The following is a 23,066-nucleotide window of genomic DNA, read 5'->3' on the forward strand; positions in this document are numbered from 1 at the left end:
AAAGGGCTGTAACAATTTGAGTAATTTTCAAAAGACAGTTACTTCTAAGTGTTAAATTTCTGCACCATACTTTTTCTTTTAATGTTATTTTATTGTTATAATATCATAGTACAATTTCTGGCTAAGCTCCCCCAACTAACTGCTTCCCTGTGTGAATAAGAAGAGTATTGTTGAGTTATGTGCTTCTATTCATTGTTGCTATTTTATCTTCAAAATCTCAGAGTTTGCAGATCATTTTATTCAAATTACATAAGATAAACAGCACATTGGAATAACATTCCTCTTACCGCACGAAGCCACCACCTCTCACAACATGGCGCCCGCCCCGACGTGTTGTGAGACGCCGTAGACGGAGGGGCTTTTACTTTGAAGAGCAATGACCGGAAACGCCTTTGTGTTTCAGAGCATGTGATTGTGTGCGGCGCATGCAGTTGATTGTCAGCGCTTGAGCTTCTCATCAGTGGTTCTGTGTGTCTGTGTGGGCGCAGCCGGGCTTAAAAATAACTTTTTTTTCATTGGCAGCAAAGCTGTTTTCGACATTTGCTATAATGTACCGAGTGGTAGCAGCTTCCGAGCTAACCCGTAAAACATCCCGTAAGCACGCAAATTAACCCAGCTGGTGAGTAATCGTAGCTACATTTCAAACGCTCACGAGCGGCTAGCTAATAAATGTTCCGACTCCTTTAAAACAAAAAAAGAGAAAAGAGAGAGACACAAATTGCGAAGCGCAGTCTTAAAGAAGTGTGTTTAAACCGGCTGGTTAATTGATAACAGACCTTTTAGTTGCCTAAGCCTCCCAGGCAAGGTCAAACATGTAAAAATAGCCACCAATAGCTAACCAATCTGTGTGACATTAAAGCACAGCTTTGATTTGTTGATTAGCTTCTGCCCTTCAGTTTAAAATCCTCCCAGCGCGTTTTGGAGGAAGTCGTCACTGCCGTGAACATTTGGATAGTTTGGTGGAAGTGGGCGGTGTGCCTGTCACAACCCGACTGGACGTGATTTTCAGGTGTTTTTTTTTTTTTTTTCTCCTTCCTGTTCAAGTTACGTGGATTTTTCTCCGGCCACCTCAGGATGCTGGCAGCCACCTGGGTGGGGCTGACGCGGATCACAGAGACCGGGAGCAGCTCTCAGGGATAAGCCGAACCGAGCCGGATCGCTGCTCCTCTACCTGCCCTTTTCTGTTCTTTGAAAGCAACGTGGGCGGCTTTCAGAAGGGTGAAAGCCGCCACCCCACCAGCCATGACCAAGTCCGAGCCGAAGAGAGGCGGCGTGTCCGCCGGCAAGTGCGCCAGCGCCGCATCCGCCGCCGAGCAGGTCCACAACGACTCGTTTGACTTGGGCTTCCCGGAGCCGAGCCCCGCGGCCAGAGCCAAGGTGCTGAAGCAGACATCCAAGGAGAGCCTCCACCGGAGGAACGCGGAGTGCGAGGTGTATGACGACGGGACCAACACCTTTTTCTGGTGAGTGGGGGACCTGAGGGTGTCATGACCACCTACCCACGGGAGGGAGGACGGGAGGGGACCGCGAGATTTGTTTCCTAATGCATCAAGGTTGTCTGAAAGTCAGTCCCAAGTGACCTCCGTTTATTCCAGCACAGCCAGAGATGAATTAGTGGGTTTCCTCACACAGACTCACATTTTCCATCCGAGCTTACCTAGTGTCCCACCCTGCCTACACAACACAAGATGAAGATGGCAGATTTCCTGCAGACAAATAAACCCGAGGTCCTGTACTGCAGGTGATCTGTGCAGGCTGGCAGCGGGTCTGGGAATGTGTCATTCCCTCCCTGCAGCAGTGTTTCCGAGCTGTCTAGGAAATCTGCAGTGTATCGGTTTAGTTAGTGTCTTTGGTGGCGGAGGTAAGTCACATTTCCATGTCGCAGCATTGTGACATCTTGCATCAGCAAGAATATTTAGTGTTCAACTCAACTTGGGCTGAAACAAGTAATCAGATTTATTGTGATTGATCGGTTATTGCAATAATTTGCAGTAATTCTCTGCTAATTTGGTAATAGATTAATTAAGTGGAGAATACACAAAACAGGCCATTTGGTGAAAGAACTTTGGGCAAGCTTAAAAAGTTGTGACTTGGTGGTTGCTAACTTGCTGCTAATATACCCTTCCTAGCTAGCTTTTTTTATTTTGTCTTACATTTTGTCCTATTAAAAAGGTCTTTTAAAAGTCTTAAATTTGACTGGCTGCAACCTGCAGAAACAGGTAGGAAAAATGTAGGAAAAATCTTCAGAATGTGCCATATTTTTAAAAAATTCTGATTAATCGTCAGAATAATCGATTACAAAAATAATTGTTACCTTCAGCCCTATTTTGTACAAAGGCTCTTCCCTTATAAAAACAAGTGTCTTCCAGGCTGACAGTGCAAATATTTGCTGGTTTATTTTATCGAGCATCTGGAGTTTATTCCACCTATGGATGAAGACATACGCCTAAATGTAAAAAGTAATGCAGTTAAACTACAACATGTCTCATTATTATGTTTATTTTCACAGCGACGTTTTGTTTCTTCTCGATCTTTTTGATCTCTGTTTCAGACTTTTCACCACATTTTATCACGCTGCAACTACAAATTTCAGAAAAGTTATAACTGAAAATCGTAAAACCGCATTAGTATTCAACTCCCATGTACTCAGATGCCCCTAAATGAAATAAATGGTTGAAGATCTGTTGATTTGACGAAAGATGGATGAGGCTGAACTTTGAAAACCAAGTATCGTTTAAATTTCGATGCCCTTTACAGTAAGATGGCCTTTTATTCATTCTGTCACATAAAACGGCAATAAAACAGAGGTTTGATGAGCCACGTTTAGTCAAAATAAAACAGTAAAATCCTTTCCACCTGATGTGCAGCGAGTCGTTCATTGATCCGATGCGTCTTTGGATACGACTCTGCTGGTTATCTCCACCTCAGGCATGTGTGGAAAATTGGTGACAGCTGGCCAGTGATAAGAGTGAAGGATTTAGTGATTATCCGGATCACAGGTCAGCCTGGAAATGTGCAGAAATGTTTAAAAGAGCAGCTGCTTCTTGTTTATTTTTGCAAACAAGCAGATCTCACTTTAAGTTTAGTCTCCCAAGGGTTGTGGAGAAATGTCCCAAAACAGTTTGAGGATGAGGAAACCTGCCTCGAGTTGGTGAGGAGCTGGAAAGTAGATATCAAGTGGTTTTTATTTTAAGAAGTGGGGGGCAATAAGAGGATTAGAATGGACGCCACTTTGATTTGCAGTAAATGTTTCTATTACTGTAACTTTTCTACCCGTTTAAAACTGGTGGTTGTATCTCCGGTTTACCAACTGGCTCCGTTCTAATCTCAGGCTCTCTCTGAGCTACACAGAACCGGTATTTGTTCTCCCTGCTGTTGCTGTGTGGTTGTCAGCCTGGAGGCAAACAAGGGCCCTCCCCTCGTCCTCCTGCAGAACAGGTTGGATATGGAGGTGGAACCAGGAGAAAACGCTAAGGCCACCATGACTCACTTTGAGGACTTGGAGAGCGGCTCTTGTTCTTCAGGTTGACTGACGGAAGCTGTGATTGCAGCATGAAACGCAGCCGTTAAAATTCACCTTTCAGAAAGCCTGATCCAATAACAATATGAACGCAGGTGCTGGTCTGTTAGAGGAGCTTTGTTTGGGTTTATCTGTATGTATTTATTTCTTTTACTCACTTCTTGTTGAGGTCAGATTATTGAAACAGACCAGGAATTCGTAGATTTGCACATTTGTACCAATATCCGATACAGATATTGTTGCTACAGCCGACAATTAATAATCACAGATATTTTCCATATATATTTCACTATCCTTTCCACACTTTGGAAAAAAATGACTACTCTGCTGTCCTCACCTCAGCTTTGATTAAACTTCCCGCAATCCTGTGTTGTGTAATTATCAATGTCACATGACCAACTGTTTCCACTCCCCTCCAGAAAACATGTCAACAAAAACAAAATATATATCAGTTGTAGATATCGGTCCGGTTTTCTTTATCATACGATATTTTAATATCGGCTGATACCGATGTCAGTGCCGATATATTGTACTTTAAATTAAACTTTTAATTTTTATCATTTGCTGGCTGGTATTAGGATATTTTAATGTTAACATTGAGTTCACAATCTAAGAGCGCATACAGCTTTCATTTTTTGTCTTGTAAATTAGATTTTTGTTTTGACAGTAATGGGATTCTATCTGGGGTATTTTAGCTCTAAAAATCACCATAAAATCTCCAATATTACAGTTCATGCATCTCCAGGTCAAACTATTTTAAAAATTTATAAGAGCAGAAATCAAATTGGAAAAAAAACATTTTCAAAGTGTCAAAAATGTTAATTAGCTTCACATTACCACTTGCTTTTATGCCCTTAAAAGAAGGAAACAATATGTTTTATGCAACATATGTTTCCTTTATGTTAAAAAGGAAAAAGCAGAAAGTGAAGCTGAAAAGTTTAATTTAAAGTCCTAACTGACAACGACTCTCTCTGTACATTTAGCTCATCGCTCCAATTGGAACGGTACTTCATTTCTTATGCTGGAGGCAATCAGCCCTAGCAGTATCAATAAGTGGTCAAATAAAACTTTGCCCTCGCAGCAAATCTGTCTATAGATAGTAATGCACAAGATATCAGAGTGACACCATGATAAAGGCCAAAGTTTGGTCATTGTTTGTAGGTTCATGAGGAAAGTCGATGGTCTATATCGTAGAAACAACGTTTGTGCAACAACCTAGATGAGGAGTTTAACCATCTGTAGTTTATTTGTAGCTAAACTTTATTTATTAGTTTCCAGACAGAAGAATCTCCCCTAAAAAATGAACTTTTTTTGTGTTAGAGCAACACAAAGCAACTCATAATGGTAAAATTCAAGTAAGAATGATGCATATTTGGTGTGTATATTGTAGTCAACACTTTGTTGAACTTCCGTTTTCTACAATTACCTCTGTACTTCTTCTGGGGTCTGTCTATTCTCCCTTCATGCATGCAGGCAAAATTGTTTTTGCCTGTTCTGGCTTTCATAGTTGGTCTTGAAGTATTAAGTCCTGCCACAGATTGCCTGCAGGTTTAGGTCTCGACTTTGGGTGCATTTCCACCAGCCCTCTTTGGCAAACTAGTCTATCAAGCCTGGTTTGTTTGGGGAGGTGTGAATGTGCAATCGAACTCTGGTCCGTCTAGAAAGTCAGGTCTCAGTTTGGTTCAAGTGAACGCAGTTGCTTTTCCAATGGAAACATGATGGAGTTCTTTAACATGTAAATGTTCTTCAATCTAAACATGAATAGTTTTGAATTTAGGGATAAAAGTTTAAACTCTCTCCTTATGAGATGCATTGGCTGTGCATCTGTCCAGCTTGTGGCAAAGAGGTTAGCCAGGAGATCTCTGGAGTTACCCTGGATCTCTGGTCTGATTATTGCTGAACATAAAGATGGAAACTGTTTAGTGATACATCTGTCACCTTTACATTTTTGCATCAAACTGCTGCTGGTCTGTCATAAAATGACATGAATCTGGCTGTTAGAATATGATAAAAAAAAAGGTCTGAATGTTCTTGCAAAACACTCCAGAGAAATAAAGTCCTGCAGCTTTTGCTCCGGATTTTTCTCCAAATCGTTCCCCTCGGCCGACTTTTAGAAGATCTCAGCTGGCAGAACCTTGTGTAAACATGGCCGCCGTCCCGCCAGGATTCAAGCATCAAAACGGGTTTCATCTATAAATGGCACTAATCTCATTTTGGCCATCTCTCTCTCTGCCCCTGCAGGCGAGCCCACACCCTGACAGTGCTGTTTATTCTGACCTGCGCCCTGGTCTACGTCACGCTCCTGGAAGAGACGCCTCAGGACACGGCCTACAACACTAAAAGGTCATTGTCTCTTCCTCCCCCTCTTCGCCTGACCCCCGAGAGAAGGGCAGGAAATTTTCCATTAAACAGCTGGAGCTGCTTGATTGGATTATGCTTCCTGCTATGTGGATGGAAGCACTTTATCAGAGGAGGAAAACTATTAACTGACTCAATTTGTTTCCGTTCAGTTTGTCTTTGAGTAATTTTCTGCGAGTGCGTTTTTAATTAGTCAGGCTAATGGTGCAAACGTAAAGAGGACTCGGAGAAAAAGCTTTGAAACTGGCAAAGTGAAAACCACAAAGAGGAAAAGTGTTGTAACTGGTGACTTATGGCAGGCTGTTTTAACATAAAATCGCCTTCGTCTGCCTATCTACGGATAGGCAGACGTAGATATTTTAAAAAAATTTTTGTCTAGCGATAACTATATTCTGGCCATCTCGAATGATAATTTACAACACCTTCATTCACGTTCTGACCACTCAGAATAATAATTCAAGATTTTAATTTCACAAGTCAAAATTCTTTCCCAGATATCACACCTGATGTCACCGGCTTGGTCATTTGAAGCATCAAACATCCGTAATTACAAGACATCACAAACGTAATTACAACTAGTTAAAATTACATTTGAGCTTAAGCCCCACATATTCTGGCACTTGGGTGTCCTAACAGCTGCCTGCAGAAGTTTGAGTGTCCCACATAAAACTGTCAGAAAATGCTGCAATATGGGAAGATCTCAGCAATAGCGAATGCAGAACTTCATTCTAGTGCTTCAGAAATCTGCAAAGAATTTCCTATTTATCATCCTCTGACAAACACAATGCAGTTAAAAACAGCTTTGAAAAGTGAGGCTGTCATATTCCCATTCTTTTTCTTCATTAAAAAAAGTTTTTATTGTTTTATTGAAATTTCAGAATGCTACATCTCTACTTTATTTGGAGATATCTTTGAAGGACCTTTGAATAGTCAAATCTAATTCAGAGAAATGTTGAACTCTTAATTTTCGCTCGTCATTATTTGCTTTCAAGATATCTGTGATTTAGTTGGTCGAATCTATGCATCTCCTATCTAAAATACATTTTAGATGGTTTAAATTATGGTGCCTTTACTCAGAATAATGACCAGTTGAAATAAAAAGTGAGATATTAAATTTAATTATCTGAAACATGTTTCAGGTCGCCAGAAATTCACTATGCATATTGTCAGTTACAACAAGTTAATGGTAAATTTGATGTTCTTTGTACGAGTCACAACATAGCTAGAGGTATCTTATGTAATTTTATGCTAAATATGCTTGTTGCAGGTGACTAACCCATTACGTTGTGAACTTATCCCTCAATTGTAACTCAAGATGAGCGTGTGTGGATTTTATAGAACTGTGAAGCCTCAGAAACTGGGAGGAATGCCCAGCAGCTGCCATGTGATTCACTTTAGTCTGTTTGTGCCAGAACCACTAAAATATAGTGATGTTTGTCTTGGAAAACCGGTGGCAAAAAAAAAAAAAAAAACAGCCTGCAGCTCCTCAGACTTGGACGGCAGCAGCATTTATAGTCCCTCTTCTGTTCTTGGGTCAGTTTGTTGCCTGTTAAATTGCATTAAGCCTTCCTCTGACAGTATTACCAGGTGGATAAGAGGCTGAATGTGTAAGTTGTCTGAAACCTTTTCTAATGGTTCAGACCCAAAAGGCAGACTGAATCACATCAAATTCTGCTCTGTGTTTGTTTTAGAAGTCGGAGGGCGGCGTAGCTTCCTGTATGTTTTTTTTTTAAATTATTTTTATTTTTAGCTTTATTTACTTCTATAAGAGGATGGTTGTGTGTTTTATGAGTCTAATAGAAAGATTCCCAGGAAGTTGTAGCCGGTGATGCGTTTTGTTTGTTGATGCGTCTGTGAGAGATTGCAAGAAGGCTCTTAACGGGATTTGCTGCCGTCAGCAGAGTCCGGCTCGTCGGGATAAAGATCCACTCTTATATGCACACACTCACACACACTCACTCTATAGGACATTACTTTTTCTGCCTCTAACTAGTTTGCTCCCACTTTGAACGTTTACATGCAGCACTCCTCTCCTCAAACTCACACACTTAATTCTCCTCCCACACACACTTGCACAATCAGTCACACTCATGTGACTAGACTCGCTGGCAAAGCAGCACTGGCTTTAATTTTAGCTGACGTCTGGCTACTAATCCCTACCTACGCTGTAAGTTCAGACTGGTACCATCACCTAACACAACGTGGCTCTGATTCTGGGTATCTGTGCATCCTTAAAAAGTCATGAGTTCATTAATCTAAAGTTAAGGCCTTGAAATTTCTTAAATTCATTAACGAAAATGTAAGTTGGCCTTAAATATTGTCACCTTCTGAAAATAACAGCTTATGTCATTTTTTGCCTGAAGTGATTTTTGCAACAAAAGAAAAAAAAGTCACTTTTGACAAAAAATGACTCGGGCCATTGTTTTAGGAAAATAACAATGTTAATCACAAGTTTTAAATTTTGTGATAGCAGCACAATTAATCTTGTATTAGGCAGGTCTTTTTCTTGCAGGATGTTTTTATCAGGCAATAGTTTGAGTTGTGCACAGACATCTTCACTCACTGTGTTCTTGAGGGTACATGCAACTAGCGGCCAATACTAGCTAGCTGGTACTGGCTAAAACTACTAGCAGTAGTTCATGCTACTAGTACGAGCTAATAACTGCTTCATACTGTTTGTATGAGCTAATACTAGTAGTACTACTAATATTACCATTAGATAATACTAGCTAGCTGGTGTGATTGCTTACTTGCTAGCTAGCAAGCAAATGAACAAGACAGCTAGCATATTGCTCTCTAGCTAACTTGTTAGCTAGAGAGTAATATGAAAAGCATGAAGCTTCAAAGCCACAGAAATTCTCCAAAAATGTCCGTTTTGATCTCCTTTGTTCCTTTTCTACAGTTCTGCCTTTTTATCTTCAGCAGGTCTTAAATTTGAGTTGGTGAAACCTGCATAAACCCAAAAATTAGTCTTCGCTTCGGGTTCCTGATCGACTCCAATCATAACATCTGTTCAAATGAGAGAGAAAAAGAATGGGAACCCCTTGAATTTTTTTTTCCATTATATATGAATTAAAATAAACCTGAAAGGAACCCTGTCCATCTCTTTGATCATTGCAGAGGCATTGTGGCCAGCATCTTGGTGTTCCTCTGTTTTGGGGTAACGCAGGCCAAAGATGGACCCTTCACCCGACCCCATCCAGGTAGGACGAACAATTTGATCACATCTGTTCTGTTTGGTCAAAAAAGAATAAATTTTTGGGTTTTAAAGATTACATTTTTTTGAAAACACAGTATTTTTTGCTTGTTTTCTGTTTTTTACCAATACACTCCTTCAATTACTGTAGTTCAGGTTGATGTCAGCATGGACATAGCCCACCATTTTGTTTGACAGGACTGTCTTGCATCTTCTTTTTATATGGATATTTAATTCAGGCCATCTGTATGAGATAATATCAGGTCCTGGCTATTAATATGCTTTAAATTAAGATACTAAAGTAATAATACAATAATACAGTCTTGGTATTAGGAGAATAAAGTATCAATTTCCTGAGATGTCAACACAAAAAATGCTAAAATAGAAAGAGGAATGTTGAGCATCTTGTGAAGTTATATTTTGGTACAAGCCGTGCTCATATTTAATGGAAATATTTAATCTGTTATCAAATTATTATCAATAACCTATCTTTCAAATTGTGCAAGCTGAACTGCTCACACCAGATCCTGATAATTTTATCCAAGTTTTTATTTCTCATTAAAATTGTAATTTTTTGTTTATTTTCTGGTAAAATATTTTTATTATTATTTTGTAATAAAAGGAAGACTGAAAGACTAACCTCCTTCAGAAAATACTTTTTTTGAAAGAGGAAAGCAAGAAAAAAAAATCATTTAAAGTCAGATCTGGTTGGAAAAACTAAAATTTTATATTTAGGCAAAGTTATCTAACCCAACATGAAGATATTTATTTTACATTGATGACTTTGAAATAAAATCTTTCTTTACATTAAGTCACTAACAATAAACTAATCCAAACACACAACCATATTTATCAGATTACTATAAAAACTACTATTAAAATGTCTCTATTACTCTGCAGTAGTTCTTCAGACACTTATGCTGTTAAAGTGTCCAAAGCTTTTCTGTTGACACTGACATCATGTCATTAAGTATCAGTTACTCTGACCTTCACTGTGTTGTGAAAGGTCAAGGCCAGCTGCCCTCACCAGACAGCTTCCTTTGCTCTGATTGGTCAGATGAATTGGCCTGATAATTAGGCTCCTCCCTTCAAATCAAACCTTTTAGTGGCTCCAAACAAAATTAGCTGCCAGCTCTCTATAACTTTGACGTTTAATTACAAAGACAGACTATTCATTAGAAATAGATAATATCTTTTTATATGTTACATTGTAGTCAAATGTTGGTGATGAGGTTGCAAGTCTTTATAGAAATGAATCATTTTAGGGTTTTTTTTGTTTTTTTATTTTTTATTTTTGTCATTTTTGGAGTTATTGAGGCAAACAATCAACAGTCCTACTGGTTTCTGGACCCATCAGCCAAATCCGTATTAAGCTCTATGAATGAGCTCAGCTCCTCTCAGGAAAAATAACATGTCTTTAGATTTTTCTTTACTCATTGTCCTTCACAGCTTCTATAGCAGGTGTCTTATGGTGTTTTCATAACTGAGGCCTGGTGTATGAAAAACATTCATAGTGCAGATGGAAACTGAATATTATTAGAAATCCAGAAAGCCTAATCTGGTTCGCTACTCAACATCTGAGATGCTCTCTGATTAGAAAAGCCACAAGAAATCAGATGAAAATGTTTGGCCTGGAGAAACAAAAATCAATTATTCAGACTTGTAATATTTTTTTTCTGAATGGTAAACGCGACACATTGAAACAGATTGCTGTAGCAACACCACTCTTCAATTTGGACGTCGTTACTGACTGAAGTTAGTAACACTGGTTGACGGGGTGTGCATAAGACTGACATGACACTGTCATAACGTGACATAAAACCTGTCATAAATGTGAAGGAGTCTATGAATGTTTACAACTGTGCACACCTTCAGTAAATGACACTTAATGCAATGTTTGCACTAAAACTTGTATTAAAAGTGCATTAAAATGATCAACTTTCCATTATTAGTGTCATTATTTACTGGAAGACACTACATGACAACAGTCACAAACATCCCTAAAGACGTCTTCATGTTCTTAACAGGTGTTATGCCATGTTGGACAGTGTCATGTCAGTCTTATGCACACGCCGTCAAGTAAAGACGTGAAGCCTAAATACAAGCTAGTTTCAGTGTCAGTGAAGTGTGAGAATGTAAAACTCAAGGAATGATTATTTTCTTTAAAACATAATGCCATGCCTCCAAATCATTCAAGTTGCTTTCTTTTATCTTTTTGAGTTTTCATCCTGAATTTGAAAATGTTTGAAATCTTGGGAGTCAGACTGAGCTCTACAGGAAACCCAGAGAGACGATCAGAGCTAATCTGTTATGCCAGACTCTTTTGTTTATAATAACAGAACCTGTTTTACAGCAGCTGTGGCATCACCTCTGCTTTCCATGAAGTTAGAGATCGTCTCACTGCAAGAAAGATAATTATTCTTTAGTTATTTTTTTCCATGCTAGTTCTTACAGAGTATTTGAAATCAGCTAAAATGTGTCGCTGCTTTCGTCAAAATGGATCAAAAATGATATTTGATATTCAGTGTTTCCTTATTTTTTTCTGTCGTCATTCATTCAAAATTGAAATGGCAGAATATACCACATTAAAAATGAATGATTAGGATTTTTTTAGATCTCTTGTCGTGCATTCTGTCGGACGCAAATCCGTTAAGAAATACCACAGAAAATTCAATTTCAGTGAAAGATGATTTGCATTTGTTCAGCTGCTGCCGTTACTGAGGAGCTCAGTCATTGTGCCGCTCCCTGCGACCGCGATTTATTAGGAGCTTCAGGTTGTAAATCTGAAAATCCTTCTTTTTTTCCCCCTTGAAATCAGTCAGAGTAACAATAGAAATGCAGCATTAGGATTAGCAGCAGAAATGACTGGACTCGCTCAACAGGTCGGGGAGTGTGCTTAACATGGCGTGATCTCGTACGCACCTGAACATCAGAGTAGCACAAAGAAGTCGCGCAACAACCGTAACCTAACAACAACACACAACAAGTGACAGCAGCCGCATCGGTCCTATGAAGCCTGTTGTTTTCTTCCTATACTTCCTGCCTTCACGTCCCTGTGGAGTCAGTTGTTGAGTGAGATGAGGTGTGACTTCTTGATCTGCCAGGTAGGCGACTTTAGGTGCTGCTTTAATGGAAGCATCACTTATATGCCAGTTTTTATTTTCTTTCTTTTTTTTTTTTTAAGACTGCACAGTTGAGAAAATTAGTCTAGTCAAATGTAATAATATTAGCTCCAGAAAACAGCAGCATGTAAGAAACCCAACACCTGATCCAGCGATCTTATTGTGTCCAGAAGGCACACAGATGGGAAAGTGCTTCAAACACTTCGACAAAAGCAAAACAAACTAATCTAAATAGGAACCCGCTGAGTGCTGTGGCTCCCCGTTTATTTGCATGTGCGACACGTAGCAGACATGCAACCGCACAGGAAGCAGGTTTAGCCCCCAGAGGAGCTGATAAGAAAGTTGTTGGGCTGGTCCTGGGATCTGGGTTTGAACCCGGAGTCTTCAGGGAAACTGTCAAGAGAAGAATCACCCATCGACTCCATCATCAGCAGCCGGAGAAACTCGTTCAGCCGCACACAGGTTGATGCTCAAGAGAACCAAGAGATAGAAATATTTCTTTGTCCCCATGGCACTGAGGTTTCAGTAACAGCTGGTCCAGCTTAGTGATGCTTAGATTTGTCTGAGCAGCTCCATAAAAGAAGCAGAAGTGTATATACATATCTATATATAGCAACATTTGTTACATTTTCACACTGCACTGTGTGAACGATCCAGACTAATTGATAAACCTCTGTAGAAGTCATGAGTTCAGCTTCCTTCAAGAAAATGGAAACAAAAATGGAGTGGCATCAGATTTTAGCAGTTGTAGGATTTCTCCTTTGTTTTTCATGAGCCATTTCGCCCTCTTGCACTTGACTCATATTTATTTTGGTTGCATTTTCCCACAATGCCCTGCGCTGTAGTCCGCGTCCTGCTTTTGGAGCGGTCTCCGGTCCATTTGGCGTTCACACATGCATCAGAACTGCATCAGAGTTCATAATAATGAAACCGATGGCTAACTCTTTAGGCAGACCAGAGTTTGCTTTTTTGGTCTGCATCAGAGTTCGCTGTGTCCATACCTCACCGAACGAACCGGACTTTCCAGGGCCCAAACGGCTGGTGTGAATGCACCACTGATAACTTTAATGAGCTGAATCTACAAACACTAAATGTTTTTAAATGACTCATGTTTGTTCTTTTTCCTCAGCTTACTGGCGGTTCTGGCTCTGTGTTAGTGTCGCCTATGAACTCTTCCTCATCTTCATCCTCTTTCAGGTGTGTGTCCAATCATGTAAAGTGTTTCACAAATAGCTCTAATTTGTAGGCCGTTTCTGACCGTGAAACTTTAAACACTTGATTTCATTCCCTTTAAATCTGAGCAGGGACTGCTCACAGATGTACTGGATGGAAGCTGTTAAGACATCCTAAACATCAGCCAAATGTCAGATTTTGTTGGGGTTTTTTTACTGATTTTTGCTTCAGTTCATGGTGTTTCTATGTGGTTGTCACTGGAAGCCTCTTTTCTCTCTCTCCTACTTTAATTAAAATGTCAAGAAGCCAACCCTGATCTGCAGTGTAGAGAGGTCAGCCAGCTGGCCAACAGCTCCAGTAAAGCTAAAACCTGATGAAAGTTTGATGCCCTAATAAGATCACCGTGTTCGGTACGGAAGACTGATCCTGCCCAAATTTTGAAAACATATATAAATAAATAAATAGCTTATTAAAGTAATTAATGTGCCAAATATCCAAAAATAATAACTTCTATAGATTACTACATTATGTAGTGTGTAATTTTTAATTTTATTTCCAATCAAAATTTTTTTGGTTTTCATATTCTGTATTCAAGATGTTTTATAAATCTACTGCCATTTGTTCATCCTACGTTGATATAGTTTTGCTGATATCAATGTAGCGAAACATTCATTTTTTAAAAACAGTTAAGTAAATAAAAAATCTGAAAGATAAAAGGTGACTAATTAAAAAATTAAAATGTGTTAAATATTTTACAATATTTGGCACAATAATTACTTTCCCAAGCCATTAATTTTTTTATTTTTTTTTGTATGTTGACAATTTTGGCAGGATCAGTCCTCCATATATCTGCAAAAGAGCTTCTTTTCAAGTAACGTTAGTGTTTTTCTTCTTTACAATGTTATAAAACAGACGGTGCATGATGGACGACAGTTCATGAAGTACATCGACCCTAAACTAGGGGTCGCGCTGCCTGAGCGCGACTATGGAGGAAACTGCCTCATTTACGACCCGGGCAACGCCACGGATCCTTTTCACAACCTCTGGGTGAGAGTCTGATGTGTTTCAGTGAATTTCACGTTTGAATGCCTTAAAAAAAATGTGGAAACTTTTATGTCATGTTTCTAATCTTAAGCATTGATGTGCTTTTCAAATCTAAGCACAAAATCACAACTGGATTTAGAGCTGTACTTTGACTGGGCCTTTCTGAGAGATCGTAATCTGAAGTATGTTGCTGCTTCTGGAATAGGGGTCTGAAACTTTGTCAACTAAAACAGATTTTAACTCTCAGGCAAGCAAAATGAAACTTGTCTTTTGACAATTTTAGACAAAATATCTACTGAATGATATTTGTTATATTTACAGAACCACTATTTTATTTTTATTTTTAGGATTGACAATAAAGCTAGACATAACATTTAGGAAAAAGAGCATGGATCTCTTTTCTTCCTGTTGGATGGCAAATTATGTAAAACAAATTAAATAAAATACTACTGATAATAATAAAGCACTTGGATCCCAACAGAGGAAAAACAGATTTAAAAGCGTACTATGCATTCTGTTAGTGTCTTTTTTGTTGAAATTAAATATAATTTTGAAAGAACAAAAAGAAAAACTGGACAAAACAACTTGAGTTTGTTGTTTAGAACCATTCTGAAAGGTCCAAAGAGCCACTTGCAGCATGACTAATATTTGACCTCCATGTGCGGCTCACAGACGGCGCATTCAGCTGCATTCATGTGACCGACTCCAAAAGCCTGAGTTTTTTCCGGACCTCCAGAAGAACCGGGACTTCTTTTCCTTTGGGATTGCTCTCAGCATCTGTTGCAGTGACCCAGAACCCTCTCTATTTATTGCAGCCTCCGAGTGGGTCAGTCCACCACTTCCAACATGGTGAATTGGAATCAGATGTTTAAGAGAAACATCATATATAGTTCCTGCCTGCTTGAATCGGGTAGAAAAATCCAACTACTGCTAGTTAAAAGACAAAATGGAAGAACAGAAAGTAGTTCTGAGCATTCATGATCCACTTAGTCGCTGCGTTTTCTCCTGTTTTTATAAATAGGCTAGCTTTGGCACCCTCAAGGTTGATAATAGGTTGATTTTTCTTGAAGCAGTCCCTGCTCAGATAAAAGATTGTTCATCAGTAGTTTCTGCTCCAGATCCTCCAGAGAGATGATGACCCAGAGGAGAAGCTGAAGGAAACACTGTTTCACAGACGGATATCGACTGACTCGTCTGTCAGCTCCGCTCTGTGTCTCTGTTGCTTTTTAAGAAGTTATCAATAAGTGCAAAGATCATATTTGTTACCAAAGCAGCTGTAGCTTCACAGACTTGTAATCCTGATTGTGCACATTGTGGAAATCGATTTGTTTCTGCAGGATAAGATGGATGGCTTCGTTCCAGCTCACTTCCTGGGATGGTACATAAAGGTAAACACCGACAGTTTATCTAACAATCATCGTTTTTGCAGTGCAATTTGCACTGACTTGCAAGTAACTTTTCTCGTTATAAGACAATAATTCCTTAAAAAGAGTTACTAGCTTCTTTGTCAGATTATTTTACTTATAGACATTTTTCTTTTTTGTGAAATAATCTACCAATGGAACTATAAATTTAAAAAAAAAAACAATATTAAGGAATCATTGCAAAAAAGTTACTTGTAACTTAGTTTTATTTTATTTCAAGTGTACTAAGATACTTGCCCTCAAACATGTGTCAAACTCGAGGCCTGTGGGCAAAATCTGGCCCACCATAGATTTTTATGTGGCCCTCTGATTCTTGACCAAACTCTGTGTTTTAAATATTATGTAATCATTCAAATCAGTGCATTTTTTTAAATCCGCTTACTGACAAATTATATAAATCAGTCCCTCCTGTTTTTTGTAGGATTTTCACGGAAATTTTACAAATCCCTCCGATAATTTAGTTTATTGCAGATTTTTCTCAAGTTGTTAAAAACTTTTACTTGTACTAAACAGCTGCCTCAGCGTTAAAGGATGTCCAATTATAGTCCGTGATCTGTACAGAAAATAATAAAGTCACATTTACCGTCATAAATAAGCGCACATCTTGCAAATTTTTCCAAATTAGTACCATAAAAATGTTCATTTTTATTGCAAAAAAAATCACAAAAAGAATCACAAAATCTTGTAGGGACCGAAAAGATGTTAAAAAATGTTTAATTTAAATCATTAATTAATATTTTAACAGTTTGTGAATGAGTTTTACCAATACATTCTGGCACATCCGGCCCTTTAAGAGCATTCATGATCTGGATTTGGTCCAAAACGAAAATGAATTTAACACCTCTGCCCTAGAAACTACACCAAAAATACTTAGATAATTTTATAAAGGAGGAACAAAAAAATAAATAAATAAAAATAATCTGAGTATACGACATCAGAATCTTCAATATGTTATTTTAATGGAAGAACTTCTTTGCAGTTATTACTATGAAGATCCACTCTGACATTTTGAAGATGGAGACGCCCTGTCACTCTGATCAGCCTCACCTTTAACAGGTTTTTCGTCTTGTGTTTCCTGTCAGACGCTGATGATTCGGGATTGGTGGATGTGTATGATCATCAGTGTGATGTTTGAGTTCCTGGAATACAGCCTGGAGCACCAGCTACCAAACTTCTCAGAGTGCTGGTGGGACCATGTGCGTACAGCCACTGCTTCCTTCTTTATCCCAACACACCAGAGATAAGACGCTTGGAGCTATAATTAAGGCTATATGTCAGTAAAATAACGATTGGTAATTGTGCAAAAGGTTCTTTATCTAATTTGATATCTTAGTCCTGTTTGTCTCTTTCATTTTGCTGCTTAGTTTTAATTACACAGACTGGCAAAATAAACACAAGTAAAAATTATGGATTCCAAAGAAATGGTCTTAAAAAGTCAACTCTGAGTTGGTAAAACCTACAGAAACCTTGAATAATACATGAGGGAAGGTTTGGCCTATAAAACAACATTTCTGAAAGGATCATTTCCCTTTTCTTTAACAACGCTAACAGAGGAATCATCAGGATGTCTGTCTCTTGATGCCCACTTTGTCCTGATAAAAGTTGTAAGCCAACAACATGTGAGTGGATTGCGGCTTGACCTCATTGACCTTTTTAACAAACCCTATTCTCCCCCAGTGGATCATGGATGTGTTGGTGTGCAACGGTTTGGGGATCTACTGCGGCATGAAGACACTGGCCTGGCTGTCCATGAAGCCGTACCAGTGGCAGGGCCTCTGGAACATTCCTACGTACAAGTAAGGCTTCAGTTCAGTCTGCCAGAGTTTTACACAAGTCCAGAGTAACCTGGAAATCGTTCTTTCTTTCAATACGAGTGTTTTTTGTTTTTGTTTTGTTTAATAAAGTGGCTGAAATGATTAAAGAAAAAGTCGGATTTGTGTAAAACTGTGGGGGAAAAAATGCAGGATTTTATCAATTTCTTATTTTTAGCTGCTATATTTTTATATTTATTCACATTTCTAACCACCTATTAATCACTTTACCTTCTAGGGGGAAGATAAAGCGCATAGCATTCCAGTTCACACCGTACAGCTGGGCCAAGTTCGAGTGGAGGCCGGCTTCAGACCTTCGGCGCTGGCTCGCTGTGTTGGGGATTATCTTCATGGTAACGAGATCTCACTACCGATTGGAAGGACTTTGGGTCATTTTGGGCAGTCGCCACATTGCGAAACGATTCCAAAGCTCCGACAAGAATGCTTGTGTGGAGTGTTTTGCAGAACTATTCATACTCCTTAGTTCTTTTTTTAAAATGTTGTCAAACCAAAGTTCATATTCTTAAAGTGTTTTTTTTTTCTTCTTCTTCTTTTTGAGGCTCTTGTTTATGCTGAGATTAGTTTACACACATTTGGAGTCGCATGATTAGTTAAAAGCACTGAAGATTTTGATTGTAGTGTGATGAAATGTGAAAAGCTTAACTGTGCAACGTGGCAGAGCCTTTAGAAAAGGGCCGTGTAACTCTGGAGCTGCCTGCAATAGCTGTGTTTCCATCACAAATGTGTTCAAAACTTTAATATTTCACTAATGTAAGAAAAATACAATTTTGCAATTGCAGTGTTTCTATTAAATAAGAAACAAAATTAAAATCGCATGTGAATTCGATTAGTCATTAATAACATGTCACATCTTCATCCTCCTGCCACTTCCTGTTGTCGTCTTTGTCATTTCTGCCAGTAGCAACATCCGGTTGTTGATCACATGACTTGTGTGATGCCAAAAAAATTGTTTCAATTGCAGTTTAGTGAAATAAGCATTTCAATACAGCTGAAAAAACCCCTCATCTTATAGCAGAAACTATTTTTAACAGAAAAAAAATCACAACATCTTTAAGGTTTTATATCTGCCTGAAAATGTGTCATTAGCTGGAAACTAGATGCTTTAATTTTAGGTCATTTTCTAGAAATGTTAGCATGCTGTAGAAGACAAACACTGTCTGTTTTCAAACATCTTGTGTTGGTGTTTTCTTTTCAAATGTAACAATAAAAAATAGAAATAACATGTCAACTCTTAAAAAATAACTTCTCATTCATCAAAAATAAATTTTTTAGCAGCACTAAGAATACAAAAAAAGTCCCTTTGGACTATAGAATTTTCATACCTTTTGCTTTAGAAGACATTTAAATACATTTTATGCAAATTTTTCCTCTGTTTTTAAGTTTTCTCTCCCTTGTTTTGCTCCTGGATTCATTTACATTTATTTTTTTCGACCTCCTCTCCTCATAGTTCCTGTTGGCGGAGCTGAACACCTTCTACCTGAAGTTCGTGCTGTGGATGCCTCCCGAACACTACCTGGTGCTGCTGCGCCTCGTCTTCTTCGTCAACGTGGGCGGCGTGGCCATGAGGGAGATCTACGACTTCATGGACGACCCGTCAGTACCGGAGTTATCGCTCCAGACGTCCGTCCGTCCGGCTCGGATCGATTTGCCGTAATCGCACGTCGTGTGACTTCTCCCAACAGGAAGTTCCACAAAAAGCTGGGCCAGCAGGCGTGGCTGGTGTCGGCCATAACGGTGACGGAGTTCCTCATCGTGGTCAAGTACGACCCCCACACCCTCATGCTGCCCATCCCCTTCTCCGTTATGCAGTGCTGGTTCTTGGGCATCTTCCTCATCCTCATCTGGACCCTGTGGAGGTTCTTCATCCGGTGAGAAGAGAGTCGAGTTTGTTCTCGTCTCACTGTACTTTGAAAGATATACGTTTTGACATTTTTGGATTTCTGGGAGTGCTTTTAGCGTCCTTACATGTACTTTTGGATAAAGCGGCTAAAAGAGGAATAAAACTGCGTCAGTATAAAATTAAGTCTCTGATTTGTATTTTCTAGATAAAAATTATGCAAATAATGTTTGCCTTTTTCTTGAGAATATTCTAGATACTTCTTTTGAAGTGGGAATCAGTTATTTAGTTAAAAGTTTTATTTAAAAGGTCCTGGAGAGACTTGGAAAAGTGAGAATCTTGATATAAATATTTTCAAAGTCTGAACAGAGAACAGAAAAACATTGTTCTCCAGACTTTTCGTCTCTTCCTTTTAAACTCAGTTAAAATGCGCATTCATATATCTGTCCATCCTTCTGTCCTCAGTAAACTCTGCCAATGCACTTTAGTGAACTATTATTATTTTAACATTTCTACAGACCTAAGATTTCTGTAGAAATGTGGAAATACGTGGAAATAGCCTCATAGGTTTATGAGGCTAAACCTAAAACGTTCAGTGTCATTTTGTTGTAGAAATCTAATCCAGTCACTCCATAAAAGCTGTAAACTTTTGGCATCTTTTTTTCTTATGTTTATTTAAAATGACAAAATTGGTTCTTTATCATTTTTAACCCCTTATTAGAGCTGTCATCAAATATCCAGAGATTGGAGACTCCTGGTCAAGGCCTATTCAAGTCTGTTTTTTTTTGTTTTTTTTTTAAATGAAAATAAAATGAATAAACTTTGAATAGCAGCCAAATGGATTTCCACAGTCTGGACTGTGTGAACCTGTCTGCAGCAAAGCATCTTAAATCCAACATGACAAAAACTGTTTCACCTATTTACACTGTCTGCCTTCACCTTCCCACTTTAAAACACAAGCTGGCCGCCCCAGCAGCGTCTAAAATAACTACCCTACATTTGCTGTTATTAATGACAGTCAGTCTAGTTCCACTTTTCCTTCACATAAATAAGAAACACTATAAATTTCCCTACTGGCTGCAAGTCAAACTGAACAAATTCAGAGCCTCACAAACACACAAAGCTCTCAAATTACAACTTTAGTTAATTCATCACTGCAGTGGTTACACTAAGTGGTTTAGTTGCCGCTTGGCAGATAACAATAAGGACAGAATTGATCATATTTAGATGAATTTAGGAGTCTGTGGCCTTTTACGATTACGAGAGCTAGATATAAGCATGCCATTTATTTTTCAGGAATGCATCATATTTGGGTTTTTTGCTCCCATTTTCTTGTTTCAAATTCTAAAATCCGACTGAAATCATGTATTTTTTTTCTAGACTTTTACATTTCCTCCACTACATTGTTTGTTCTTGTCAAGGAAATTCACTCCTAAGACAAACCACAGGGCTAACTCTTCATTTCTTGTCCTTCCCAACTTCACAGTGACATCACGCTCCGTTACAAAGAGACGCGCCGGCGCAAACAGGAAATGCCCGTGGACTGGGACCGCCAGCTGGGGAACGGCAGCCCGGTGGGGGCGGCCGGAGCGGCTGGGGCGGCGTCGGGCCGCAGCAAACTGAACGGCAGCTCCGACGCGCTGCGGCAGAGGAAGTCCTGAGAGGAAACGGAGGGGGAAGTTTGTGCAAAGACACACGGAGAGGCAACCAGGTGGACTTACTCTTGTGCCTACAGCAACAACCTCAAAGGGGCGCCATTGTTGCTGAAAGGTGTAGTTAGTCGCACTACAAGAAGTTACCTCATTCTGCTTCTTTTTTTTCTTTTCGACACAGTCATGACTCTACTCTCTAGAAAAGTTTTTGTACCCGTCTTGAATGTTTCAGGGCTGACAGGCGACTCTTTGAATCCGATCAGTTTCCATTTTTACCGCGAACGAAACGCTGCGAGCGTCGGCAACATTCCCCCGCCTGTAAATATTCCCGCTTTCCGTTGCGAAGGTGAGAGATGTCGCCAACTTCCTGTTGGCCACTGCTATGCAATCGGAGAGTCTGGGATTTCTTTATCCAATTAACAATCAGAAAATGAAATTTGTTCTGCAAGTCCGAGTCATTTTTGACGGTTTAAAGCTGGTCCCAAGTACACAAGACAATGTATATATGCTGTTTAGTTAGGGTTTTTATTATTATTATTATAGTTAATAAGATTTTAGGTTGGTTTCCAGGATGTGTGAGACTTTCAAAGTAAGAACCTCCTGAAAATGTTCACTTTGAGTTGAAGGAAAATCTTCATGTTGCATTCTAATTATTTACCTGGTGATGTAATCGTTTGGGGAGGAGGGATGCACGGTTGGGTGGTTGATTTTTAAGCTCTGGTTTGTGCTGGAGTTTCATTACGATTGTTGAAAATCAGGTTGTCGGTGCGGGACGAAAAAATTGAGAAAAAAATCAGGTTTTCGAAAATGACACCGTCTTTTTGTTACAAGATGAACTAAATCTTTGAAATTTCACATACGAAACCTGATGTAAGCTTATTTTTCTCTGCCTAAATAAGGTTTCTTTGCCTCCTCGTCGTCCAGTGAGAGAACTTGAAGCCTTTTAAAGCATCTCTGCTCGGAGTAAATCGAAAATATTTTATGATTAGAACCAAAAACCAAAGCTAGGAATCTAAAGCTAGGATTATTTAAGACGTTTATGTTCCAAACCTGTGGACTCTGGGTTCATTTAGAAAACCTTTTTTGTTTTAAACGGCTTTACGTCATTAGTGATCACTCTGAAAAAATCTAAAAGGAAAGAAACTGTTACCAAAACTTAGTGTTTTTTTTTTTTGTTTGTTTGTTTTTGCCTTTGTGACAAAGATGCTGACAGAAGTAGGCGCCGTTCACGGCCTGTGAATCACGGCTTCTGTCCTTCCTGCTGTGGGATCCAGCTTGTCGAGACACTTGTCTACAAAATCGGTTGAAGGCAGCAGAATTTTAAAAACAGACTTAATTTTTGCCAAACACTAGACCGAAACATGCCATTTCTTATCTTTAATGAATACACTGAATTCTGTGCACAGTTAAATTATTTCCTGCCATATATTCTATTTATCTGATGTGTTGCACTTCATTTTTTTCATCCCATCCTTGGAAGGTTTTAAGGTTCCTCAGTTTCTCCCCCTTACGTTGTTTTTTTTTGTCATTTAATTGAATTAAATATTTTTACCATATTAAATAAAAGTGTCCAAATTACACTTGAGAAGTGAAAATAAGAAAAAGTCAGAAGAGGAAATTGAAAAATAATTGCCTAAATTAAATTGTTTTCCATGTGGGTGTTTGGCTAGCATCTTTCTGCCACACGGGGGCGCTAGATATCGTCGTTTGAGCTCCGTGCAGCCATGTTTCAATGTACTTTGAGTAAATGTGAACATGTTAGGAATTAACAGGATTATGCTGCTGCTCAATATAATTTTATAAAGTTTTTTTTTAAATAAAATCAATCAAAACTGAACTGTAATGTGTCTGGTTAATATTCTAAATAATTAAAGTTGGTTTATTTTTTTTTCCAAACAGAAAAGTTTT

General features: G+C 38.8%; 1 protein-coding gene across 2 annotated transcripts; it reads left to right on the forward strand.

Moving 5' to 3' along the window:
• Positions 1 to 431: 431 nt before the first annotated feature.
• On the forward strand, positions 432 to 22,995 carry ptdss2 (phosphatidylserine synthase 2). 2 transcript variants are annotated; one of them, XM_055029309.1, is made up of 13 exons: positions 432 to 619; positions 1,045 to 1,463; positions 5,762 to 5,863; positions 8,999 to 9,081; positions 13,326 to 13,393; positions 14,282 to 14,416; positions 15,751 to 15,801; positions 16,920 to 17,033; positions 17,515 to 17,633; positions 17,887 to 18,001; positions 19,117 to 19,262; positions 19,352 to 19,537; positions 20,993 to 22,995. In XM_055029309.1, exons 2-13 carry the CDS (start codon positions 1,243 to 1,245, stop codon positions 21,165 to 21,167), a joined length of 1,515 nt encoding a protein of 504 aa, XP_054885284.1. In that variant the 5' UTR covers positions 432 to 619; positions 1,045 to 1,242; the 3' UTR covers positions 21,168 to 22,995. The 2 variants fall into 2 exon arrangements, with proteins under 2 accessions (XP_054885284.1, XP_054885294.1); XM_055029319.1 differs by having other exon boundaries at positions 1,074 to 1,463.
• The last annotated feature ends 71 nt before the right edge of the window (positions 22,996 to 23,066 follow it).

The sequence above is a fragment of the Poeciliopsis prolifica genome, unplaced genomic scaffold (assembly GCF_027474105.1).
Source record: "Poeciliopsis prolifica strain line A6 unplaced genomic scaffold, Auburn_PproV2 SCAFFOLD001, whole genome shotgun sequence".
Taxonomy (NCBI): domain Eukaryota; kingdom Metazoa; phylum Chordata; class Actinopteri; order Cyprinodontiformes; family Poeciliidae; genus Poeciliopsis; species Poeciliopsis prolifica.